Source organism: Rissa tridactyla, chromosome 1 (genome assembly GCF_028500815.1).
Source record: "Rissa tridactyla isolate bRisTri1 chromosome 1, bRisTri1.patW.cur.20221130, whole genome shotgun sequence".
Lineage (NCBI taxonomy): Eukaryota > Metazoa > Chordata > Aves > Charadriiformes > Laridae > Rissa > Rissa tridactyla.
This window is the reverse complement of record NC_071466.1, coordinates 189490627-189517197: the sequence shown is the minus strand read 5'-3', so window position 1 is coordinate 189517197 and position 26571 is coordinate 189490627. Positions and strand designations below refer to the sequence as shown.

The 26571-nt window shown below is 37.5% G+C and overlaps 1 protein-coding gene across 3 annotated transcripts in view; it reads left to right on the top strand.

Moving 5' to 3' along the window:
• The window catches only part of DOCK4 (dedicator of cytokinesis 4), a 254671-nt gene that overhangs the window by 73062 nt on the left and 155038 nt on the right, over positions 1-26571 (top strand). For all 3 annotated transcript variants that reach the window (XM_054197685.1, XM_054197676.1, XM_054197691.1), the window contains 5 exons: positions 14949-15032; positions 16036-16076; positions 18536-18591; positions 20560-20656; positions 25413-25561. In XM_054197685.1, the coding sequence (XP_054053660.1) occupies positions 14949-15032; positions 16036-16076; positions 18536-18591; positions 20560-20656; positions 25413-25561 (427 nt within the window). The remainder of the gene's footprint in view (positions 1-14948; positions 15033-16035; positions 16077-18535; positions 18592-20559; positions 20657-25412; positions 25562-26571) is intronic.

Sequence of the window (26571 nt, the reverse complement as noted above, 5' to 3'; positions counted from 1 at the left end):
GAAGTCATACATTTGTTTTAAAGACAGATAAATCTAAGGAAACTTACTGTTGTTTTTAAGTATGTTTGCGCTTAGCCATCTTCAGATTCAGCATTTGGCTTGGCTCTCAGCAGCTGATACTCTTTAGTATCTTTCATTTAAAAAGAAGAAATCTCCATATATTAGACATGCTGCATGATGTTGATTTTATCAGTCCTGAGGGCTTGTTTCACTCAATTTTAAAAACATCCTTGCAGTCTACTGATCATCTAATTTACTGATTTTCAACACCTGTATATTGCTACTTAAGCTGAAGTTGATATCAGAAACTGCTTGGTGGAGTATAGGAACTGAACAACTACCAACCTGGATCAAGCTACAGATGCTTCTTGCCTGTCCATTAATCTCTATTTCCCTCATTAATCTAATTTCCCTCTATTGGGAAAGCATGTAAGAAATGAGGAAAGTAGATTTAACCATAGTTTTTAGAGACTTCCAAAGCCAAAGGGTGCATTAGGATTGTTGTACTTAAGCCTTCCTGTATCTGTAACCCCTTTTTAAAACTTCTATTTTTGACCTTCACAGCATTCTGTGGCAATGATGTTCTGTAACTTCATTGTGCCTTTGTGAAAATATTATTTGATTCATTTCAAACCTGCTGCCAAACCATTAATTCTGTGCAGTTTTTATGTTTTGAGGAGAAGGGGACAATAATTCCATGTTCATTTCCCATGGAGTTTCTGATTTGCATACCTGTGTAGTATCTTGTCAGATGTCTTTTCCAAGCTCAGTTCTTTACTGTAGTGGAAGATGATGCATGCCTCTGATGAGCCTTCCTTCTTGTTACATTTATTCCAAAAATGTGGAAGAGAATTTTGTGCAAGCGAGGGCTTCGCCATGGAATCTGGTAGTGGCAGAACTTCTGAATACTGCGGCAATTGGTTTTATATATGCTTTGGAGCTTTGAACATTGTTTTTCATGTGCCACTTGCCATAAGCCAGCTCTGTTTAAGCGGAGTTTTCCTTATACCTTAACTGCAGGGTTTTTGTTTGCTTGGTTATTGTCATGGTGGCAGCTACAGCCGTTATCTGAAGCAGTGACCTTTGAGATACAGCACAGGATAGGCTAGAGGTGGTCCTTTTGATGCATATAAAATCTCTGATTTATCTGCTTGGTGTGTCTTGTTCCTGCTTCTATGGGTAACATTACTGCCAGACTCTGAAAGAATTTTTTTCTTAGGCTAGACTGGTGGGAACCGTGGTTTCTTCACTTGTTTTTTTTGCCTAGTGGATTCCTAAGCCACTCTTATTGCTGTTGGGCAGTACTGGTTTCTTCCTGAAGCACCTACAGCTGCGATTTGGTCTTTGAAAGAAGAAAACTGGGTATTTAATTGTGGTAAATTATTTTTATCAACATTTATTTGAGGAATAAATTGCTTTCTGAGATGTTAGCATTCATAGCAGAGAGGAAAACCTCATATAAGGAATTTCCAGGGTAATTTGCAACAATTTGTCTTTACTTTCTTTGTGGAGAGTGCAATTTTTTGCATTAACTGCAGGACACTGACAAGATACTTTATGGTACAGTAGCATACGTAATTATTGTTTTGGTTTTTAAAATCGACAATAGTGAGGTCTGAGTGATTTATTCCTGCCAATTAGTTTCTTAATTCATATGCCCTTTCTAAGGATGTTCCAATAAAAAGCAAAAAGACCAATAAATTTGGAACTAATATCTGAAGGCAGATGTTAAAAATAAAATTTGTAATGGCTGTGCAATGGAAAAAATCCATTCATACTCCTCTACCTGACCAAATAATTTGTTTAACCATCTGCATAACAACCAAAGGTATGACCACCATAGTTTATCACTTAGTAAATGCTCATTTGCATAAAATCTACTTATTCCTAGAATCTGTTTTTGCAAGGGGTCTTCTGCTTGAGTTCCATATTCTTGTTTCAGAAGGGCTTTTCAAGTGTGGAAGGAAAATATAACTTTGTCCACTCCTTACTGCAGATCATGGATAAATCCCATGAAGCCTCTGTTATTCTAACTGTATCCCCAGAAAACTATTAATTATAGGGGGAAAAAAATTAAGAAAATGAATGATTTTAACTTAGTGTAATAATTATATCAGCTGTGTGTGATATGATGTGATGGGCCTCTTGATGAATTGTGGCACTGTGGCCATGTCTAGCCCTAGGAGCAGTGCCTTCCAGAGCAGCAGCACCCTGGGAGGAGGCTCTGCTTTGCTGCTGGATTTGCCTTGACTTCCATTTCCCTTCATTCCCTGCCTCGTCCTTGCCCCTTTCAAGTGAAGTTTGGCCTTTTTTTTTCATTTAAGTCTGTAAGTTTTGTACCTCAGTTCACTGCAAAACAGGCACATAATGTGGCTTAATGATGTGGACAGTGGCCAAGCGGATAGTTTGCAAATCTGCTTGATTTGAGTTAGCTTATTTCAGCTTTGTTCCTAGCCTGCGGGCAGACACTGGGCTGATATAAGTCTTTTTACCCATCTCTGCTCATGTTTCTTACTTACAATATGGAGTTTTTACTTCTTGTATTTTGTGTTCTTGTGTTTTACCTGTGTCTGGTTTGCCTGGGACTGCCCAGCTGCTTGTCAAGACCTTGATTATTTTCACTCAGGAAGCATTTAATGGTGCAGGATGATAACGTGTGTCTCCCAGTACTAATTTCTCTAATTTCTCAGAAATACATCACCGTTTTCCATGCTTTCCTGGACCTGTGTTCTCCCAAGCGTATTCCTAGGCTTCTGTGCTAAATCTAGAAGAAGGGGTAAGGAGAGAACTGTTACAATGGCAGTTATTTTTAGGGACTCTCCCCATGTGTTAAAACCCCCCAAAATTGTCTAGTCTCTTGAAGTACTCATATATAAAAAGATAAATGTTCAGATGCAGCAATGAATCGTAATACAAACATTTAAAGAAGACAGTTTGCTTATACACTTCCTTCCCCCCATTACATCAACTGGAACAACACCCCACTTCTCAGCAAAATTCATTATCCTAATTGCATATACTTTTTGGATACATTTTTCTCGTGCTCTTATAAGCAGTCACCAACTGAACCTAAACTCTCTTCATCCTTGATTTTGGAGTAACAGGCACAGTTCCTAAGCAAGCATGAGCAGAATGTGAAGGTTCTGATTTTTCAAGAGGATCTTACACTCGCTCTTCTGAAAGTGCACTGCAACACCACAGAGATACCGTTAAAAAGTACACATCCAGGTAGTTGTTTGTTTCTATTTTTCAAAGCTTTGATTAGGAAAAAAAGTGTATGTGCTTGTTACATTTCTGTTTAGTCATACATTTTAAGATACTTGTGGGATTATGTTAAATATCCCTGAAGTTTTAACTTTACTGAGATTATGGATTAGTGATGGAACTCTGCAGGCTACACTGAATAAATACACTGAATTCTGCTGGCTCAACTATTGAAATCAGGCTGAAAAGTGCAGTGGTTATTTTCAACCATTAAACCTAGTAAACCAGCTTAAAGCCAGAGTGGGACGTGTTAAACTTGCGTTCAGCAGTCTCTGAGGATTTTCACAAGAGAAAGCAGTTTTGCTTTACTAAGTGCTGATAGCTGTATTCCAGTACATTTAAAGCGCCTCTCAGTTACACTAGATGAAGAAAGTTCTGCCTCATTTAAGATAAAAAACATGTGCCAGGTTACTTGTAAGTGATTTGTAATCATTGTCTTCCATAGTTGCACTTAATTCCACACTTTGCCTAACTGTCCCGTCTTTCAAGAGGTTTTCTGATACTGAGTTCCTATCTACATAGAATTGGCTGACCTGTAGGACAGGCTACAGGAGCTCACAATTACAGTTTATTTTTAATGTTAGCTAAATTGCACAATTTGCTTATTGCATAAGTTGGTAGGGTTTTTGTTTCATTACTGAAGAAATGATTACTCATGATTTAAACCATATTGCAATAACTTTTGATGTGCAGCAAAAAATTGACATTTAATAAATATGCATTGTAAGTAGCAATGTGGTTAAGGCTCATAGCTTACAAAAGCAGAATAATTTCTTGAGTTATAAAATGCTAGAGAGAACGTTGCAGGTAGGTTAGAGTCAAAATAAACAGAACTCTTAGTGGTAAAATGAAAATACTTACATTTATAATGAAATGCTTGAATGTCTGAGAAATACAGATTACCAGGAGGCTAAAACTCATATAACATGTAATGATACCAGACAAGCTGAAAAGCAATGGCATTGAAAATTGCAGGGTGTGTTGATTTTATTATTTTTTGTTGTATTTTTGTGTTTGTGTGTTTAAGTTCCACTGGTTTTCCAGTGATACTTTTTATTGTCTTCCACAGATGGCAGGTCAAGTACAGAGTTAAACTCTGCTCTTCCAAAGGAAATAGAAGAAAACTGGATAGTGTTTCCTCTATAATGTCATTTGATGGACTTGTCTTTTAGAAAAATATTACTGTAGAAGATGGGTGCTCTCTCTTTTGTATTAGTGAAGAAAACTTGTGCTCTGCTTTTCTTGGCTTCCTTGAATGCTATTTATTACTTGAATGGGAGTGAACAGTGAAATATTAAGGGGAAACCAGTCTCGTTTGCCAAACTTTTTGATACCAACCACATGGAGTTTCTCAGCTACTGTACTGTTGTTGTCTAACAGTGTTCCCCTTGGGTGGCTCAGGTAGTTGGTGAGGAGTAATGCTGCAGCGTGCACACTGGTCTTGGTTTTTTTTACAGCTCACAAGACTACAGCTCTTCTGAGGTTGGGTTTGCATGGTGCTACTTGCCGTTCGTTTAAAGGCTGTGAAATTATAGCCCCCAAGTTCGGAGCAGCATGTTGTGTTATAACACTTTTGGGGAAGAAAGAGGAGAATAGGGAAATGTGTGGTCATTAGAATTTGGACCATACCCAGTGTTCTTGCATTAAGTCAGCATTAAATTGTAAGGATGTACTCATCTATTCAAGGCTTACTTTAAAACCTTCTTGTTATTCTGAAAACAGTTAAGTGTTTTCTGGGAGATATCTCCTGTGTCTAAAACTATGTGAGGCATCAAGTTTTCATATTAAATTTATGCTGAGATGTGACAGATAGCCACCAAATCTTCCGGCATATACAAAAGTATCACCATGGATCTGGGTTCGAAATCATATAGAACTTTGTGTCTCTTAAATTTAACTTTTTGGAGGTTTTGGTGAGCACTCCCTCATGCTTTAATGAGGTCCAAAATGCAGTGAAGAGTTGTCATGATAGCCTGATATCTGCAATCACAGGGCTTTGTTTGCTTCGATGGACCTCAAATAATGCACTTGTGCGGTGAATACGTTAACCTCCTTTTTTTACCACACCTGACACTTACAGGAAGTTACAAAAACCCCTGGTGGTTTATTTTATTTTAATCAGAAACTTTGGTTCCCCAAATGCTATCAACGAAATCTGAAGATTTGTTTCCAGTTAAAGTTAAATAGCAATAACTCTTTTCCTTGATCATGCTATTAAAAATTAAGGCAATCAGTTAACAAAGTTTGAAAATGCTTAGAACTCGGGAAATACTTAGTCTTAATAAAAGTCATAGTGAATAACACAGTTATTTTTAACTAAAGAAGGTTGTTCTCATAGATAATGTCATCTTAACATAATCTACTTTTTTCCACTTTCTCCTTTCTGTTAGCTGGATTTGTAAGCTAATGCTGTTTCCAAGTAATGAAGGAAAATGACACTTAATCCACATTTACTGTTCAAGATGGCAGTCCTACGACATTGGTACTGCATGTGTAGCTCTCCTTTAGAGAATTGTAAGTGAGACGAGCTGGTTGAACTGGATGTAGATGACTTCCTTTATTATATTTTGATTGAATGCATGAAATCTATACCTGATTGTACTGAGTCCACCTCACCTTCTGCCATGATGCCCCTGACGGGTTTTACATTGACATTCCTTCTCTCTAGAGAAGGAGACTCCTGATCAAATTCATAGGGAGGAGCTGTATCATCTCTTTGCAGACTCTCAGGTGTACTAGATTTTCTAGACTTGTAAAGACCTGTTTGTTTTATTTTCTTTTTACTTTTAAATTCCTGGTTCCAGAACTAATGCAGATCAGGAAGTTGCATCAGGGGCAAGATGTAGACATAACAAGATGCAGCAGGAGTTCAAGAAATATAGAGGGCTTAGCTAGCTATTTGATAGAAGAAAAACAATTAGTGAAATCTCATATCTGCAAGGACAGGGACCCTGGTGGTACATACTGAATTATTCCTGTTTTGGTGTTCTAGATTTGCGTCCATTCTCAACAGCAAATAGGTGCCCCAGGAAGCCATCACTTGTTAATTTAGTACTTTTTCCTAAGATATAGTGCTTAATAAGTAGGGTACCCAAAGGAAAGAGTTAGCAAATATGTTGACAGGTGTTGGGGGAACCAGTCAAGCTATCAAGGAGATACTAAGGTTCCTGCCTGTAGCTGAGATGCAGGATGAGGAGAGCTTGACAAATGTTGAGAGAGTCACACTAAACCGATTATCTATGTTAGAATAGCCCTATGGGTTTTGGCAGCATTGTAATCGGGGATTTGAAAGCGATTACCTTGCTGAATTCAAATGTTGAGGCCAGCACAGGAGGGAATACATTCTGCTGCAGCTCTGTGTCCTTTATGTATTTCAGACTTGCGGCATTTGCCTTATCTGTATAGGTAGCTGGTGCTTTTAGCAGTTTCGGATGGTTTTGTTTTGTTTTGTTTTTCAGACAACTGAAGAACAGTTGTATATAAGTTTTCTACTTCATATAGTATTCTCAAAGTTTGGACATTGACACAAAATTTTTTTATTATTTTTGAAGTGCCTTGAGGTATTTTCATGAATAGCTGTTCAATAAATGTTCTTATTAGGAAAATTCCACATGAGCATTCATCTCTTAAGAACAATTCACTGCTGCACATGAGCAGCACTTGAAATGTTTAAAAGCCACATGTGGCTCAGGAGTCCTGAACTGTCCTCATCTGAGCTATGCATTTGATCCTTTTAATTGTGGTGTACGTACGCATACATATACAGGCAAGAGAACTCACGTTCTTTCATTTCAATATAAATTTGACAGTGTTTATCCTCAGTAATCTGCGAGAGATTTAAGGATCACTTCTGTTATTGAAACTAACATTCATATATATTGTGTTTATTGAAAGGAGATTAGATTGATCCCCCTCTCCCCTACTTTTCTGTCTCTGTCTTCATTAGCTTGTTTTTGGTTTGCAGCAAGCCTCCTAGGGTATCTGTAGGCAGCGCAATGCATTACTGAACAGATGCCCGAGTTAACTCGTGTATTAGAAGCATGAGCGTGTAGCTATGCTGTCGTGTCACTCCATCCGGATCAATTCATATCTAGGCAAAGCTCAGTGCACGTGATGGCCTTGTACAGTAGGCTTTGGCCATTCTGCATTAGCAAAGTGTACGCCTGTGTGTGTTTACGCTTCTAAAAAAAATCCTGCCTATTTAGAAATCTAAAAACGTTCTTCAGCTTCTTTTGAAGACAAAAAGCTTCATCGTGGAAAAGGTACAGCTAAGGTGCAGAGAGGGTGACAAGAGATTGCTTATTCAAACTTTCCCAGAAGAACAAGGGGACATGAAATTAAATTTTAAGTGGCACTGTAAAACAAATGGAAGACTTTTTTTCCATGAAGCATATTTAAACTGGAAAGCTTGCTGCAAGTTTGGACACTGACATTATGATGCATGTCAAGCCTGGTTAGGCAAAATCAAAGAAGAAAAGTCCATTAATATTATTTAACACAGAAATACCATGTCTGTCTCAGGACATCCCTGTGCCACAAAACACTGAGCGCTGTACCACTGGATAGTTGCCTTGCTTGCCAGTGCTCAGTAGCTTCAGAAAATAGGTTGCAAACAGTATCCTGGGTAGAGCTGTTGGTGTGATTATGAATATTTTTTTGTAGTGGCTGTCCTGATGTGCTCTCTCTAATGTTGCATTTTCTGCATCTGCTTACAGTGCCAGATGTCTGTTGTATTTACTATTCATAAGTACATATCAAAGGATAGTTTTTTACATTTCTGCAATAAAGACCACTGAATCAGAGTCTTCCTCAACGGTAATATATATACATCATTACTCATCAGCTAAAAAACTGCATAAAAACAAGCTCAATTTTCCATCATAAAGAAAATATGCAACAGTAAATTATTCATAGAATCATAGAATCTGTTAGGTTGGAAGGGACCTTTAAAGGTCACCTAGTCCAAGCCCCCTGCAGTAAGCAGGGACATCTTCAACTAGATCAGGTTGCTCAGAGCCTGATCAAGCCTGGCCTTGAATGTCTCCAGGGATGGGGCCTCCACCACCTCCCTGGGCAACCTGTTCCAGTGCCTCACCACCCTCATTGTAAAGAACTTCATCCTAATGTCTAATCTAAACCTACCCTGCTCTAGTTTTAAAGCCATTGCCCCTCGTCCTATTGCTACATGCCCTTGCAAACAGCCCCTCCCCAGCTTTCTTATAGGCCCCCTTCAGATACTGGAAGGCCGCTATAAGGTCTCCCTGGAGCCTTCTCTTCTCCAGGCTGAACAACCCCAACTCTCTCAGCCCATTCCTCATAGGAGAGGTGCTCCAGCCCTCTCATCATTTTTGTGGCCCTCCTCCGGACCCACTCCAACAGGCCCATGTCTTTCCTGTGCTGAGGGCTCCAGAGCTGGATGCAGTACTGCAGGTGGGGTCTCACCAGAGCAGAGTAGAGGGGCAGAATCACCTCCCTCGACCTGCTGGCCATGCTTCTTTTGATGCAGCCCAGGGTACAGTTGGCCTTCTGGGCTGCGAGTGCGCATTGTTGGCTCATGTCCAGCTTTTCATCCACCAGTACCCCCAAATCCTTTTCCGCAGGGCTGCCCTCTATCACATCATCCCCCAGCCTGTATTGATAACGAGGATTGTCCCGACCCAAGTGTAGGACCTTGCACTTGGCCTTGTTGAACTTCATAAGGGTTGCTCAGGCTCACGTCTCTAGCTTGTCCAGGTCCCTCTGTATGACATCCTGTCCCTCTGGCACATCGATCGCACCACTTAGCTTGGTGTCGTCTGCAAACTTGCTGAGGGTGCACTTGATCCCACTGTCTGTGTCATTGATGAAGATGTTGAACAGCACTGTTCCCAGTATGGATCTATTGTATTATTCTAACTAAAATCAAAGCTGTCTTTTTAACATTAGAAGCTCCCCAATTTCATTTATTACAGCTTTTATGATGATTTTTATCAACTGTTGAATATAAAAGAAACCCCTTGAGATGGTTGTACCTGAAACTCTTAATCTGGTGAAAGAATGGCACTTCAAGTCTGGAATAAAAACTTCAAAAATTGCTTTTGCCACCAAGAGGACCTGATTTCAATTATAGCAGATAATATCTGGAATCAATAATAGCTTCTTGTCATCTATTAGGAGGAAAGGAACAACAATGTCTGCCTCATTAGTTCTTATGTGCAGATCTCCAGTTATTTCAGGCGTAAAAAATTTAAGAATTTAACCCTGCGCAAAACTTTGAAGTGGGCCACCCACCCCTGTTACCAGCTAACAATTCCTTTTCTATCAGAGCATCTTGCTCCCTGTCCAAATCAGTCCCTCTGACACAGCGTTCCCACCCTCCTAATCTGTTATTTTCCGGTGTGGTTTTACTACATTCTGTGTGGTTCATATTCTGTCTCTGATAGTTGGGGCATCATGACTTAGAGTATTGAACTGGAGTCTTATTTTTAACTCCAGCATTTAGCATGCACAATATGGACAAGTAATTACTAAAGTCATTATTAAAGTAATTTAAATTTTTCTAACCCCCATCCTTCCCCCACTTCCCCCCTTTCTTCAGTTGAATGACTGTTTTTTATTATGTGAAACTTGAGTCTGCTGTTGAGTACAAATGCTCGTTTTTGAAGTATTGGTAGTTGCTGTAGATGTTGTCCCTACTGCTATTGATTCCTTCATATGTGAGGGTGTACATCCTGCTGCTCAGCCAGGAGCTGCAGTGTAGTCCATGTCTCCCTTTGTCATGTTGAGCTTAATTTTAACTCGATGGGGGGAGCATCTTGAGCACCATTTCACATTACACCCTTTGTGGGGAGATTGTTTCATCTTCTAAACAAAAAGTCAAACCAGCCGTGAAACCCAGCACTCTCTTGGTGAGTCTCAAATGCATCTTTGTAACACTGACATGTAAGATTTGAATGTGTTAGTTGCAAGTAGAAAAAGAATCCTGTAGTATTTTTTAGAACAGCAATGCTGTCCATGCTGTAGATGAGCAGAAGGTGAGTTCCTGTACCAAAAACCTTAGTTTTGGCTTTAATTAAGAGCTTGTTCTTGGATTGATCGTTTTATAGGCCAGGCACTTGCGCGTGTAAAACTGTCCAACAGTGAGCACAGACAGGCAGTGATTTAGGTTAAGAGTAGAAAGATGAAATTTCTTTTGAGAAGCTGAACGCAAGAGCTCTGTCAGATTATTCCCTCTCTTCTTTTTGCTAGTTGCAGTGGTGGTCTCATATGAAGTTAAGGATTGGAAACCTCTTTGCAATTACTCACACAGGTCCTTGTAGTGAAAAACTTTGTGAAACACATAAAGATGCCTTGTAGGGTCTTATGTCACATTCTTGATTGGACTGACTCTGTTCTATTGAAATATACAAGAAGAAAATTAAGAAAATACTAGCACTCTTGATTAATTTTAGCAGTTAATCATAGACGGGTAACTTGAACCCATATGAGATAACAAGTTTTCTCTTTCTGATTACCTCTCCATAGTTCTCACAGAAATGGGTTGCTTCATAGCTGGGGATTCACTGCACCTGCGATACCCTCTAGAAATTTTAAGGTCGGCATTAAACCCAAAGCTGCTTTAATATTGCATGTCACTCTAGTTTTCACCATATGTTTTCACTTTCTGTATGGATTGGGTTTTTGTGTCCTGTGTTGTTGTCTTGCTTTCTTATCCTCTGAGTGCCCTTTGGCAGCAAGAAAATATTTAATAATGCCAGCCAGCTGCTGTATTTGAACTCAGTTTCTAAACCACTTCTGAGAGTATATCCTCCTACAAACTTTTATTGTGGAGTTCCACATTTCTCCTGTGGCTGAGAGGTCATTGAAGAGGGCATCAACAGCTATGCCTGTGCTTGAAACACAAACAGGACATTTATATGACCTTCAGGTGCTACAGTGATGAAAAAGTGTATCTAGATGTAAGTGCTTTTGATACTTATCTTCCTGGGGGTATGCATGTGGACATCACATCTGCAAAGACTGCAAATATCGGTAGGTGAGCTATATTCAGAGTAGACTTCTTTTTTGCTGTCCGGCCTCCTTTTCTAAGGTCTCTGCTGTCCAGTTGCAATGGAAGTGAGAGAAGGTGATAATCACACCAATGAAAATGGTGCATATTTGATACACAGGCCTCAGTGAATGCTGTATATATCAAAAGTCCAGTTCTGTGAGTATGATAGGTGTGTACTGCTCTAGAGTTAGGTTAAAAACACCTTAAACCACAGTCACCACAGAGTGATTAATTATACATTTACTACTGCTGGGAGAAAGAATTAATGAGCATCTGCAAAGTGTGGCAGAACAATATGGTCATTGGAGGAAAGGGCAAGAGAGTTTAGTCCATCAAATTTGTGTCATGGCTTGGTTAAGAACCCTGCGTCTTAGCTCGCTTGAACCCTGGGATCTTCTCTGGTGGAACTGTAACTACCTCCTTCCACAACTTTGTTAAGCTCCCTGTAGTCTACTTATGTTTCTTCCCCACAGATAAACTAAAAAGACATGAATAGCCACCTACTGTCTCAGTCCCAAATCTGTAACGTGACTTGATTAGTAGAAAAGTAGCTGAGTAAACATTTGTGTGATAAATTTATCTGTGAATTCTGTGCTTTGCATTAAGTTATCTGCTGCTCTGCAGTACACTTTCTTTTGTTTTGAGTGGCATTGCTGAAGACCATGGGCTGTCTGTTTTGAGCCTGACCTCACTGCGAGACCTCTGCAAGAATCCAGACAGAGTTTTGCAAGTCGATCAGGTGAATGTGCTGGCTCAGTGGTACAGGTGATGCCCTCATTTCTTTCTTTCTTTTTCTGGTACTCTGCAGGCCATCTTTCTAGAAGATATTTCAAGGTAGAATTTTTTTTTTTTACCCTGTAAGTGCTCTAAAACGAATTCTAGCTATTTTCTGCACTGTATCAGATTTCAGTCTTTTTTTGTCCTAAAAGTTTTTTTTTTTTTTTGAAACTTCTCTTAAAAAAGATCTTTAACAGATCTACTAAGTAATAAAAACTGAATGTCACGGCAAAGTTTGATCATAACAATGTGACAGGATATATTGGCTCTTAAGGAGAAAATGACTGTCATTCTCTTTATAACATGGAGTTTAAAAATAAGACATCTCACAAGTGTAATAACACAAGGGTTTGGTTTGGTTTTGTGTGCTAGCTCTTCAACTTTTTTTTGGTGGCTGTACATATGTGGTATTTTGTCAGGCTTCAACATTTACTTTTGTTTCATGTAAGTTAGGTGACTAGAATGACATCTGTCATTCAGATGCTACAGAGGAACTTAAATACACACTATATTGATATTTGGGGTGGGGTGGTTTTATTCTAATGTCTTTATCATTAATAAGCTGTTTTCATTTTTAGATCTTTGTAGAAGAATTAATTGAAAAATTCTCATTTTTCAACTCTTAGAGAAACTTTTTCAATGTAAAAATGCTGTCTTGCAACCGACACTCTTTAAAAATGGTGTACTTGATCATGGTTGGTGTGCTTATTGCAGGATATTTTACTTCTGTGTAAATACATTGGAGAGTAGGAGGAGCACCAAACTGAATAGAGATTGGTTCAATACACATGACTTGGTGGGGGCGGAAGGCGGGTGGGCACAGGAGCTTAATGCTACAAATGCTAGTCACATGTTGCATCAAACTCTCAGGGACTGACCAGGCACATAATCGCACACGCTTTTTTTAAGGGGATAAATAAAGACTGTGGGTTAAGCACAGTGATGACTGAGATGATTGAACGTAATGAGTTTTGAAACCTTCAGATTTTGAAGAAAGACTTGGCAAAAATGTACTTTTTGTACATCTTCGTACATGCCATCCTGTAGTATAAACCATATCCTATTGGTTTACTCTTAAAATCTGCAACTTTATGCAAAGATTCGCAAATGAATTTACAGTTTTCGTGGCTGCTGATAGCTAATCTCTCCAGCTGCCTTTAACGAACAATGTGACAAGCACAGGCAGTGGATGACAGGTTATATTGTGTTGGAGCGTGTTCTCTGCCTGGGGCAGGGAGACCTCTGACATCAGGCAAGAGACGCTAAAATCTATTTTTGTGACTCAAAATCTTGCAGGTCCTTTGGAAGAGTACTTGCTTTGTATGCATATCTGCACCCATAGGGTTTCTTTTGGCTTTTAAATGTGAAGATTTTTTTCTTATGCCTCTGAGTTGGTGGATTTTTTACTTTGCTGTGAGATTTGGGTTTTCCTGTCTAGATGGATAGATATTTGATAGCAGCAAGACTGCTGTTAAACCACTAAGTAATTTTGTGCATCACGCCCAGCTGATATTGATTATCCTCTTCAACTTCAAAATTAAGCTTCAAAAGAATATTACAATACAGAGAATCAAAATCACTATTGCTTGGTCTCATGGCCTAAATTAGGCAATATTTTAATTCAGAATTTCAAATACAGTAAGCACAAGGTTGAATAGCTGAATTGCTATCTATCATGTTAATGGATTTTTTAGCATTTTTAGGAATGAGCGTTTTCATAGAATCATGGAATAGTTTGGGTTGGAACGGACCTTTAAAAGTCATCTAGTCCAACCCCCCTGCAATAATCAGGGACATCTTCAACTAGATCAGATTGCTCGGAGGGATGTTTCCAGAGATGGGGCATTTACCATTCTCTCTGGGCAACCTGTTCCAGTGTTTCACCACCCTTATGTAAAAAATTTCTTCCTTTTATCTAGTCTAAATCTTCCCTCTTTTAGTTTAAAGCCATTAGCCCTTGTCCTATTGCAACAGGCCCTGCTAAAGCGTTTGTCCCCATCTTTCCTGTAGGCCTCCTTTAAGTACTGAAAGGCCGCAATAAGGTCTCCCCGGAGTCTTCTCCTCTCCAGGCTGAACAACCCCAACTCTTTCAGCCTGAGTGGTTTTGAGTATTATATTTTGGTTCTGAGTGAAATAAATAGCTGGCTATTTTTTTAGCTCTAACAATATAAGACTTAAAATTTGACCATTTTAAGTATTTGGGAACATTACCGCTCTGGTGGACGTTTGGTTTCTGAGGCATGTTTTATCTCCAGCGAGGGAAGCCCATTTCTGTAGCTCTTGTCCCAGCCTGAGCTCATGGCCTGGGCTTCACTGGCTTCGGGGAGGCTGCAGGGGAGACTGTGTGTGCACTGAACTAATTTTAGTGAACGGCACGCTTTACTGGTCTCCACCCCCTAACCATTTCCTCATATTTGGGATTATATGGAGTGTTGAGTCTATAGCATCCATTAAGCAAATGTGAAACAAGGTTTTCCTTTTGCGGTGTGTGGATGGTATAGATGGCAACAAAAATACTGGCACTTTCAGCTTGCAAACTTCTGAGGTCTGATATGTGTTAGTGTGAACATTTGGAATAGAACAGTTTCTGTCCTGCCAGGGTAGTTACAGTCTAGCTAACAGTGTTCTCAAGCACAAGCTTTCCATTCATGTATAGTAAGTTTGTAAGTGTTTTGGGTTTTTCCCAAGTCCTGTGTTTTAAATTTTCTGCTTATAAAAGTGACTTAACCTCTGCTTCTTTCTACAGATTGTTAGATTTCAGTAAGCCTATTCGTTCTAACACTTAACTCCCCCTGTTAATATACTATTTTTGTTAACAAGAGGAATAAGAATTTCTATTTGAATGGTATAAATAAGTGGAATTTACTGTCTTTTTCAGTAATAGCTGGTTTTCGAGGGACAGTTCCACATGGCCTATCACTGGAGATTGGAGACACTGTTCAGATATTAGAGAAATGTGATGGTGAGTTCACAGGCTGGAATTCCAGTGATAATGAACTACTGTATACCATTGATTTGAACCCCTCTACTAGTAATTTATTTTCTTAAATTAACACATTTTTGAAGTCAATAATATAATGCTTTCTAGCCTCTTAATTTTTTTTTACAATTCCAATGAGCTCTAATCCCTATAATAATTAATTTGCAGTTCATTCTTTTTATTTAATCTCTCAGTTTAATAAACATTCACAGATTGTAACAGTTAAAACAGCAAGAAGTTCTCATTTTGATTCTTCTGCTTTCTTGGTATTTCCAAGGGAAGCCTGGCTGCCATCAAGACCCTTTCAAATGAATTCAAAGTCAGAAGTGTAAATCTTAAAGCAGTATAAACATTCTTTTCTGCCTCTGTTCTGAGGTAGAGAATGTTAATATGTTTTTAGCAAATGTCCATGACTAGTGTAAAAGAAATGAAGTTGCATTTTTTTTTTCCATAATCTGCCTCTGTAATACGTTACCTAAGGCTTATCTGTCCACATGATTTTTTGATCATTTAGGATTGCATAGGTATTTTTTGATTTCATATCAGGATTATATACTGATAGTCTCATAAGAAATTTTCTTACAAAAGGGATAGGATCTGTTCTTTTCAATCAGGTATATTATGAATTTTGTACAGTAATGTGATTGATAGATTTAGAACATGAAGTCCAAAAATTATTTGTAAATATTTACAGTGAACACTTCCCTTTTATGTGGTGTGGTGTCTAGCATAAAATATACCTGGATTACATTGTTAGAAATATTTGGGGATACAGGGTTAAAGAGTAATTCCCAAAAATGTGTGAATTAAGTCATCTGAATATGAACTGGTTTAAATGTAATACCTTTCATTGTATGGAAAGTCTTTTAAATGAGTGCAGTCTGACAGCACAGTGTAATTGTCATATCTGTCCAAAAGATGAAATCTGTTTTACAGATGGAAATGATTTGCATACTTTAAAAAGCAAAATGTTCTTTCTTCACAGGATGGTACCGAGGATTTGCCTTAAAAAACCCCAATGTTAAGGTAAAGGTCAATTGCAGTTTTGCATTCTTTGGCAAAAACATGTGTTTACTTTTTAAAAATTTATAGTCTCCATGTAAGTCTATGATATTTACTCTTAAAAGAAAACTAGAGCTTAGTGTTAAGTATATTATTGATATCGCTTTAATTAGATTTGGACATGGATTACACTTCTGAAATGCTCCTGTGTATTAGAATGTTACTCTTTACAAATCTGAGGCTCTGGTGAATTATCTTTTATTTCTGATTTTTAGATTGTGAACTCAGAGGAAGCTAAGTTGAAAGGAAAAGACTAATGAGAATACAAATTGTAAATACTGTTGGAAAAGTTGGTTAGGCTGTGCCTATATTTCTTGATGTGATGAATTAATTTAGAGCAGGCAGTGGAGACAGTTTATAGGAGCCACATGCATTGTATCAGTTGAATAAAAGATATGTATTGTCATGTAAAATATATGGTTCACTTCATTTTTTGATTTCCATAGTAGTCTAGCTGGTAATACTCTAAACCATACTTCACTGATTTATTTATTTTTTCCGCCTTCATACATAAAATATTATTAAATTCATGTTTCAATGTTTGTTCATGTTGAATATGTTTAAGCATTACCTATCTTATTTGTCTTTCTATTTTCTTAATCTCTCCTGCTGACTAGCCTCTGTGACTGTAAAGATTTTGTTTTTTTCATATGGGAAACCATTTCAAGGTTTCCTTTTTTTTTTCAATACAGTACTAATGGTTTTATTCTTATTAAAGCCATTGAAGAAAGATCTTAACTCATCTGTTGCTCCTTTAGCCTGCATTGTAAGCTTCGCTCTTTTTTTTTTTTCCTCCCTTTGTTTCCAAGCCTCTTCAGTTGCAAAATAGGGCACATATGCATTAATATCAAAAGTTTCTAGGGGCTCACATCATAAGTCGTTGGCCTTTTCTGCCTAGGTCTGCAGTCTCTGCTCACATAAATTTCCTTTGCTTTGTATGGAAGGTCAATGTCAACAATAAATTTAGCAACAGAGTCTAATCTGATGTTTACTACTTTGACCTCATTGATATATATTGCAATTTGATTTATAAGACATAAGCAGTTGGGATTTGTTATTGCATCTTCTGTGTCTTTTGTTGCAATTCTCACCACATGCTTGCTGTCAGTCTTGCTTTGTGGTCTGTCAAACGTGTTGACAGAAGTTATGAATAGGTTTTCTAAACATGACTTGATGTGTGAAGAAATGAGATGTATATTTTCTGCTTTCCTAGTGTGAATGCAAACAGTTTTCTGAATTAGGTTTTTGAAGGGAGTCTCTCCAAAAGTAAAATAATAAGAGCACCTTGTAACTCTGCTTGTTATTACTATTGCTCTGTCAAGATTCTTCCCTTGTTATTCTGCCAGGTTTGACACTCAAAGAAATTACATGTGACAGCTGGTCTGCAGCAAGCGTGCATATGCAGCCATCCTGCTTCCTGGCATGTCGTTACAAGTGCAAGGCTGTACATCTTACTGTCCTTGGGAGATGCTCTCCTGAACTACTTTACAGTACTGAGGAGTAGCAGCATTCACAAGGGCAGTTGGCTCTACACAGTAGATGCGTTTTTGTCAAAGGTCTAACATCTGCTTGTGTTAAAAGAAAAGGGGGCACCATCATCACAAAGGAAAGCTGTAAGCAGCTGTGTGTATAAAGGAGAACATATATGTGTTTTCCCTCACTGCATTATGTAAAGAGCTGTAGTATATTATGTTCCCAGCCAGTAGCTTGAAGCCGAGTTGCTTCATTTTGCTTATTGTTCTGATTTACGAAGGTTAGTGTGCTGTAAGAGCAGTATGGCTGCTGCAACAATGCGGTGCCTTCACAAGAACAGTGGAGAGCCATTAAATAACTAGAAAACAACCACTCCTGTCAGGACACTGAGGCTCTTTGGTAGGCATCTACCACACCTTTCCCATGCACTGCAGGGCATAGTAGCCACCAACTAAGACTTCATTTTTACTTTCTTTATTAACTTTATTTTTATTGAACTCTGTTAACTTCAGTTATTTTGCTTTATTTTGAGAATCCCTATCTGAAGATACTATTTTTAAGATGATGTTGGTAAGATGTTACCCCTTAGAGTTGGTCCATTTCTGGTCAAGGTGGGAATAATTAATAAAACCGCTAGGATAAGTCAGCTCTCAAGCAATTGTCTACATGTTTGACACATGTTTATCTTCTAATTTTCTGAAGTAATGAGGGATTAAAACTACTGCATGTGGCATTTTAGTTTCCTTTAGATCTATACTGAATATATATTGCGTTCTTTTTTTGTGCATGTTTGTTAGTAGTTATTTTGATATGGTAAACTATGTATGGAAACCATAATTATGATTAACTTCTAATTCAGCACACATTTGCGTATTAAATAGAACTAAATGGTACTCCAAACTCATGTAAGGGGAGGTTTTTGTTTTTACCTAAACTATTTTATTTTTCAGGGCATATTTCCATCCAACTACATTCACTTGAAAAATGCGTGTGTTAAGAACAAAGGGTAGGTGAAACATTCTGGATTCAAATATTTAAACATGCACGGTCATTTACTTGTACCCAAAATCTTTTGCTTATAAGGTAAAACGGTGATTTTATTATGTTATAATATCTTAAATTCAGCTTACTGCCACAGGACTTGAAATGGTTGTCCTTAGCTAACCTGATACTTCTGCATGGTCATAAAATTGGAGTGACATATTCTGAAAAGACACAGAGCACGATGGGGAATATCAGTCTGTATTGTCTAGAGGAAAGAGGAAATAATTGCCTGTTTTCACTTCCTGTTGTTAAGTTTGGCTTGAAAAAGGCATTGCCTTAATTAGAAGAAGTTATTCTGTACAGAAGCTGGCTATTAACCTGCTGTTTAAGATTAGTTGTTTTCTTTGAGGACAGCAGCTGTACCATTGCAAACAGCTGGCATTTTACAAAAAAAAAAATAATGGTAAAATAATGTATCAGTTCAATGGCAAAAGATTTCACCAAACCTGGAAATGAATGGAGGTGTGTTTTCCTTTACTTCTTTTCTTCAGGTGATGAAAGCCAATATTTATTTTTTACAACTGATCTCTTTTAATTTTTAGAAGAGTTAATAAAAAACAGAACAATTGGTTTAAATAAGTTTTAAAATTTTGTTTAGGAACTCAAATGTTCTAACTAAAAGAAAAATTGATTTTTATTTTTTGTAGGTATAATACTTAACTTGACAGTATCACTTTTAAAACGTTTTTGGTTTTCAGTGACCTTAGTTCAACACAGTTATTTCCAACGTTTGACTTAATTTGAGATCATTCACACTGTATTATTTATTTAGATTTATTAATAGACCTGATACATAACAGTTTGAAACCTGTTTAGGCAAAAACATTTCTTACCATAATAGATGGAGGCCTAAACGTCAGGTGTAGGTGACCTTTATTTTGAGAGCATGAGTGAGTGACTCGAAGGTCCATGTTTCATGAGGAGCAAAAATAATCATGAAGACTGTTATCATATTTGAAAAAACAAAAAGTCTTATTCCCGCAGGTGAAAATGGCTCCACATTACTGTAAAACAGTCTGTTGTTTGCTATGGAGTTCAAGCCACATGTGGTTTGTGATGCCCTAGGATCCTTTCTCCTTTAAAAGTGGTTGTAGATAAAACTGAAGGTTCAGTGAAATAAAATTTTGTAAACCATCACACTAAAACAAAGCTTAAAGATGGAATAATTTTTGTTAGCGGACACCATGACAGTATTTTAAGGGAATTCAATCTTTATTGCCTTCATTTGCCTTTTTCTTTGTTTGCTATTCAGGCCATGTGCCGTACAGCACATCATGGCCAGGGGATGTCACATTGTTATGTTAACTAGATAAGAGGGGAAATGATATTGTGAGAAAAGTAATTGAGGCATGAATGCAAAGCTTTGAAATGTACTGTGTGTGAGAACGAAGTGGTGGTGATGGTATGTAAATTGGTGGTGTTGGTAGAGAGTTTGGGGTTGACAAAGCCAACCCAGCCTTTTCTTGGCCAGCATCAAAGAGGAAAGAACTCACTCATACTGTACTAGTTTTCTTTTGATTTTTTTATATCCTCTTTCAGTTCAAGCAATGACATTTTCTGTCATATTTCTATACACAGAGATGTAAAATAGAGTGGCAAAAATCACCGGTTTGGAGTCTAAGATAAAGTAGCAAGATCCCTTTGGAAACTGTGGGAATTACTCTGCTATGAAAGTAGTTTTTGACATGGTTATCTCATAGTAAAAAAATCACCTTGACTTCTCTAGGACCAAGACTTTCCACGGGGATTAAATTATTTTCATCCAAGACTTTTCCATAGGGATTAAATGAAATATACAAACAGAAAGTGTCATGGTCTGAAGGAGTAGGTTGATAGACATCACTGTTGGCAGGAGGAAGTCTTTATATTAGTAACTATAATGGGATTTGTAAAGCTTGTGTAATATCATGTGTTCTTCTGCATGTTACAGACAATTTGAAATGGTTATTCCAACAGAAGATTCTGTTATTACAGAAATGACATCAACTTTAAGAGACTGGGGAACGATGTGGAAACAACTCTATGTGGCAAGTACCCTGAATAATGTTGCTTTGATTTAATGCCAGCTGAAAAGACACACTGTTGTTTAGATGTTCTAGTTTAGTTTAACTATATATATTTTGGAAAAAAGCATTCAATTTGCTTTTTAACTGTTCTAATTATGAACTAAAACATCTCTTAATTTGTTCCAATCATTGACTGCTACAGCTGCTAACCTTTAGCAACTTATTGATTGAGTCTTATCCAGCTTCATTGTGTAGCTATTGGATCTAAGGATTCCTTTGTCTGCTGAATTTAAGTGTTGGAAAGAGTATTGGTATTTTGTTGAAATATAGTATATTACTGGAAATCTCTCAGCTAGTTTATTTGATTTATACTAATTTTCTCATAAATTTTTTTCCGGTCACATCCACACACTCACAAGCGCTGAAATGCGTGCACGTTATTAGACCGGGATCTCTTGTATATGGCACAGAAATCAAGGGTTGCCAGCTGTTGAGTCCTCATTGCTGAGGGAGGCTGGGGGGTGGTTCTTGATGAGCAGTAGTGAATTGATTTTAGACTTACCTACCACACAGTAGAGAATTGGATTCTGGTTTTGAACTTCTTCCTCACACTTCATATGTCTGAAGTAAAAGTTCCACGTTCCACGGTTCTCTTCTTTTCCTTGTCTGGATATTTTGTGTCTCTGGTCTTTTTCTCCCTCTCCCTGACATCTTCAGGTGAGTTTGTTTCCCTTCTTGTTTGAATGAAATCGCACTTATGGTGCTCTGTGGCTACGTCACTTCATCTCGTACTTATGTATACATTTTCATATTTCATTCATACTATTCTTATTAATTTGTTGTGGTTTAACCTGCCAGGCAGCTAAACACCACACAGCCATTCACTCACTCCTCCCACCCCCAGTGGGATGGGGGAGAGAACAGGGGGTGAAAAAAAAAGTAAAATTCATGGATTGAGATAAAGACAGTTTAATAGGACAGAAAAGGAAGGAAAAATAATAATAATAATGATAAAAGAATATACAAATGATGCACAATGCGGTTGGCTCACCACCCTCCGACTGCTGCCTAGCCAGTTCCCAAGCAGCAGTCCCTGGCCACCTTTCCCCCTAGTTTATATACTGAGCATGACATTGTCTGGTATGGAATATCCCTTTGGCCAGTTTGGGTCGGCTGTCCTGGCTGTGTCCCCTCCCAACTTCTTGTGCATCCCGAACCTACTTGCTGGCAGGGCAGTATGAGAAGCTGAAAAGTCCTTGACTTAACGTAAACATTGTTTGGCAACAACTAAAACATTATTCTCATCCTAAATCCAAATCACGGCACTATACCAGCTGCTGGGAAGAAAATTAACTCTCCCAGCCGAATCCAGGACATAATTATTTCAACTCCCTACAGAATGCTGCTCTATGAAATTGTTCCGCTTTAATAGATATTTACAGTCTTAGCTTTATGTTTAACTATCACAGTAGATTCATCTTCTCCAATTTAACTTTAAATCATGTTTTTTAGCCTTAACTGTTCCTGTTTTCTGAACCCTTGTTGTATTTAATGTTGCATTTCTGGACTAAGAACTGGACATAGTATTCCAGTAGTAGTTGTGTGAGCATCAAACACAAAGAAGCAATAAGCAAGTATTCTTTCATTCTCAAAGAACACCTGTGGTGTATGTTATTTCTGTAATTTCCATTTATCACTCCATCACTCTAATGTGCTCACTCTGTAAACGTGACTTCTCTGATTCTGTAATTACCTCCCTTAAAAAATTCAGATGAAGAAAAGATTATATCAATTAAAAATTTTGTGCCTTTTTTTTTTTAAATAAGGTAGGCAAACATTTTTGCATAGAGAAAACTCTTCCAAACTCAGCCACGTGATAGTTTCCTATTTATAGTCTTGTTTTGAATCATCAGTCATTTAAGTAGCTCTTACTCCATTATATAAATCATACAGATGTGGGATTATTCTATTTTATTTATCTAAATGTTGTGCAGTATCAATAGGATCTTGGATACAAGCTACCTAGACTGTTTTTCACTCCCATGTCTCCTGTGAACCCGCTGCAGTTTCCCATTCTTTTGAGGGGTTTCAGACCACAGACTTACTTTTTCCTACCATTTCCTTCTCTTAATTGGCTACCGCCATAGGTAGAAATTGTTCTGTTTCAGCGTACTTACAACAAATAGAAAGAAACCTGTTCAATAACCCTCTTTATTCTGACTGAAATTCAGCCCTCGCTGACTGTTCTGCACCTTTCAACAATTTTTTGTACATCATAATCTAAGCCATAAGAATTGCTGTAATTTCCTTTTTCCATGCCTACGTCTATTTCCTCTGTTAACTGACTTGGTTTTTTTTTACTTTCTCTTGACTGTACAGTTGTGTCTCTAAAGGCTTAACTAAAATATTTTAGTTTTAAATTGTGATTTGCATCTGTTCGTCTTCTGTTTTTAACATTTGACCTTCTAATCTACTACACTAAAACCAAACCATGGTTTGGACTTGACAGAATGCACACACATCAAATGTAATCAAAACCTGTTCACTTGCATCTGCACAGTCTCCAATCCCTCATCTTAACTCATTGCTGAGTTGATAATTATGACTTAAATTGTGAGAAGATTAGCTACCTACTGCTGATGCAGGGGCAGCTTCTGCTACATAAGAAACAGCAACGAGCGGTGCCGATAGACCTCCTACAAATCAGGCTGGTGCAGAAGTAGCCAGTCTGCTGCCTTTTTGAGACGATTATATGGATCGTGTTCAGAGAGGCTGCTCCGAACCAGTTGGGGCAGTTGCTAATTTGTTTAGTTTTTATATAAGAAGCTACAAAATCAACTCTTTCTTTCTGTTGGCTTCTAAGTTATACAGTATCATATTAAACTTTTAAATTGTAATTAAGCAGTATGAACCGTTTCTTAAGAAACAAGATTTCTTCAAAGCTTGTTTGAAATTTCTCTAGATTATAATGGGAAGTAGTTTCCTTGAATGTCTGAAGCATACCTAAGTGTGATTGCTTTGTGTATGTTAGCAAGTATATTAATACATTGGCTTCTCCTGGAACAAGAGAAGCAAACATGATTCCTTGGTGTACAGACCTAAATCTATAAAGCAAACCCAGCTGTGTGCAGATCCACTCAGCACTTTGAGACACAAGCAACTCATAGACAAATGCTAGAGCTTCGGAAAAGCTCAGGAAGGATACCTGACAATTTTATTTTGAGCTTAATAGTGTTAAACATTAGCATGTCTCCTGTATTCACATGAATCATTTACTTCAATAGAGCTTATCATCAGATACCAAAAAAAAGATGCACCCGAATTAGTGTTTGAATCAAATTTGATTATTTTCATTATTTTTTTTTAACTGTATAGATGAAATCTTTATACGCTAGTGTCTGATGGAAAACTGTGAAAACATACTGTCAGCCTGTAAAGTCTTTCTTGTCTCTTGCTCCTAATTCAAGAGCTATTTGTATGACCTTTTTCGTTTGTTTGTTTTCTTTTGCTTATAAAGTTCATCTATTCCTGTTGTTCTTACTGAAGTTGTTTCTTTTTTGGCAGTTTTTTTCTTCAGTGCTGTTGTTACTGCATGTTCAAAATACACTGGCTTTCTTTTTTTTCCAGAGAGAAAGCCAAGACAAACAATAAATTAATGCCCATTTTAGTGAGCTTATGAAGTGAATAAATGTGAAATATAAAGAGTAGATTTATCAAACTGCAGTTTGCCAGAGCCCTTGGAATATAAAAGTTATTGATGGAGAGTAATGGTGCTTGTAAGTGAATTTTAGCTTTTCATAGCAATTATGCAGCAGAAGTAGCTGAACTTTTTTTAAATGCCATTTGTTCATAGGAAGAAGGAAAAGGGAAATGGGTTTAGGGTTTTTAGCAAGAATTAGCATAACAAGTCTGAATAGGAAAGTTTTTTCAACTTTGTGTGATGCATCACTTAAATGGAGGTTGCAATAATTTCCTCAAGCTAAATTTTCTCAGAAAAACTGTATCAAGTAAAAACACTTAGAATTCGTGAAGGAAGAGTTCAAAGGACTTCTGTTTGGGAGGAAACTTATCGGAAATTGTTTATGTCCTTTACTGGTATATAATTAGAGTAGGAGGATGTGGTTTAAAAAGCAATCATATTCACATAATTTCTCCTGCTTCACAGTTAAATGACGAAGAACTGTCTGGACAAGATTCTGTCTACGTGATACTATTTATTCATGACATGCTATTTATTATAATATTTATTAGGTACTATTAGACAGTTATATCCATACAAGAAAAAGTTAAAGGAACATTAGCACTCTGTGGTTCAGAGTTAGAATGCTGGGAGCTGTTGCCTTTTGTTCCCCTTACATGTATGAGTTCAAATAGTCTTGAATTACATGATCGACTACTCAGTTTGGATGGGACGGCAGCACAGAATGAACATGTTCTTGGAATAAGACAGTGCTATGGCATGGAATGAATTTTTTTGTTGAATTTTTGTCATATCTATCACATAAATTAGACCGTGTTAACATGAGGCATAAGGAGTAGGAGTGAAATTTTGGAGTGGGGTGCAAAGACAGGTTCTGTGGTAAGGTCTGAAATATTTTTATATGCACACAAACACATATGCATGCGGGTTAAATGGTCACAGTAAGAAGGGGAGAAAAAAGATCATGAGTAAGTAGGGGAAGAAGGAAGTTTTCTTGATTTCCCCACCATATCTGTATTTATAAGGATTCTCCGTTTATACAGTTGATGTAGAGACAATTATATTTTTATGTCACAGAGAAATGAGGGGGATCTCTTTCACCGACTGTGGCACATAATGAATGAAATCCTAGACCTGAGAAGGCAGGTCCTTGTCGGCCATCTCACCCACGATCGAATGAAGGATGTCAAGCGACACATCACTGCTCGTCTGGATTGGGGCAATGAGTGAGTAAATATAATAATAAATGAAAACAGTATAATCTAATTATAATACCACAGCTTTAGGTTCATTGTAGAATGTTGAAGTAAGGAACAAATTTCTTAGAGGTGTTACTTTTTCTTTTTTTTTTTTTTTTTTTTAATGGACTTTCTCCTTCGTTATTTTTCTATCCACTATGCTTTAACAGTGAAAAATGTCTTGTCTTTTATTTTGCTTTTTTCTCTTGGTTTATTTTACATAGCAGTGGTGCTCTCTACAAGAGACTTGCATTGGGATATCTGCAATATACTTTTACGTCTTTTTAAAACACACCTGGCCGGATTCCTATGTGATGCAGTTAGCATAGCTCTGTTGTCTTAACTGAAGCTGTATTGGCTGACGTTAATTCCTTTTTGACTTCTGCTGCCCAATTCAGTTCCTACTTGGCCGTCTTTAACATACATCTTGCTACTATGCTCTGCATCTTTCCTTTATCTGAATAACTAATAAATGATGACGCAAATTGTATTATCTTACTTTTTGTTTAAAAAACGAGAAAAAGGTTAAAATACCTTTTGACATTTGTGTGCTGTTTCCAAAGTCTCTTCTTTAGCCTATATTTATTCAGTTAAACTCTGACTAAATGCAGCGATACTCAATAAAAGAATTAACGGAATTTCAGGGGTTTCTGCAACTACTGCTTTCTGAAAGCCTAAATACCTAACATAGTGGAAGAACTGCAATCAACAATGTATGATTACCTGTCTGCTTAGAATTTTGTGCTAACCAAATGAAATTGTGATGGTTTTTTGGAGTGGTCAGTTCCTACTCTCTAAAAATATATTTTTAAAAGATTTTCTAATTTTTCAAATCTTTCCTAAAGTCAGCATGACTACCCCATATATGTTCTTAATCTTTCTTGCTTGCTGCTGTGCTGAAAGTAAGTTTTATTCCTGTTGATTCAGGTTCATTTCATATTTTGTTCAGGTGATACAGCCAAGCAGCTTTGATGCCATCCAGTCCGAATTAAAAATTA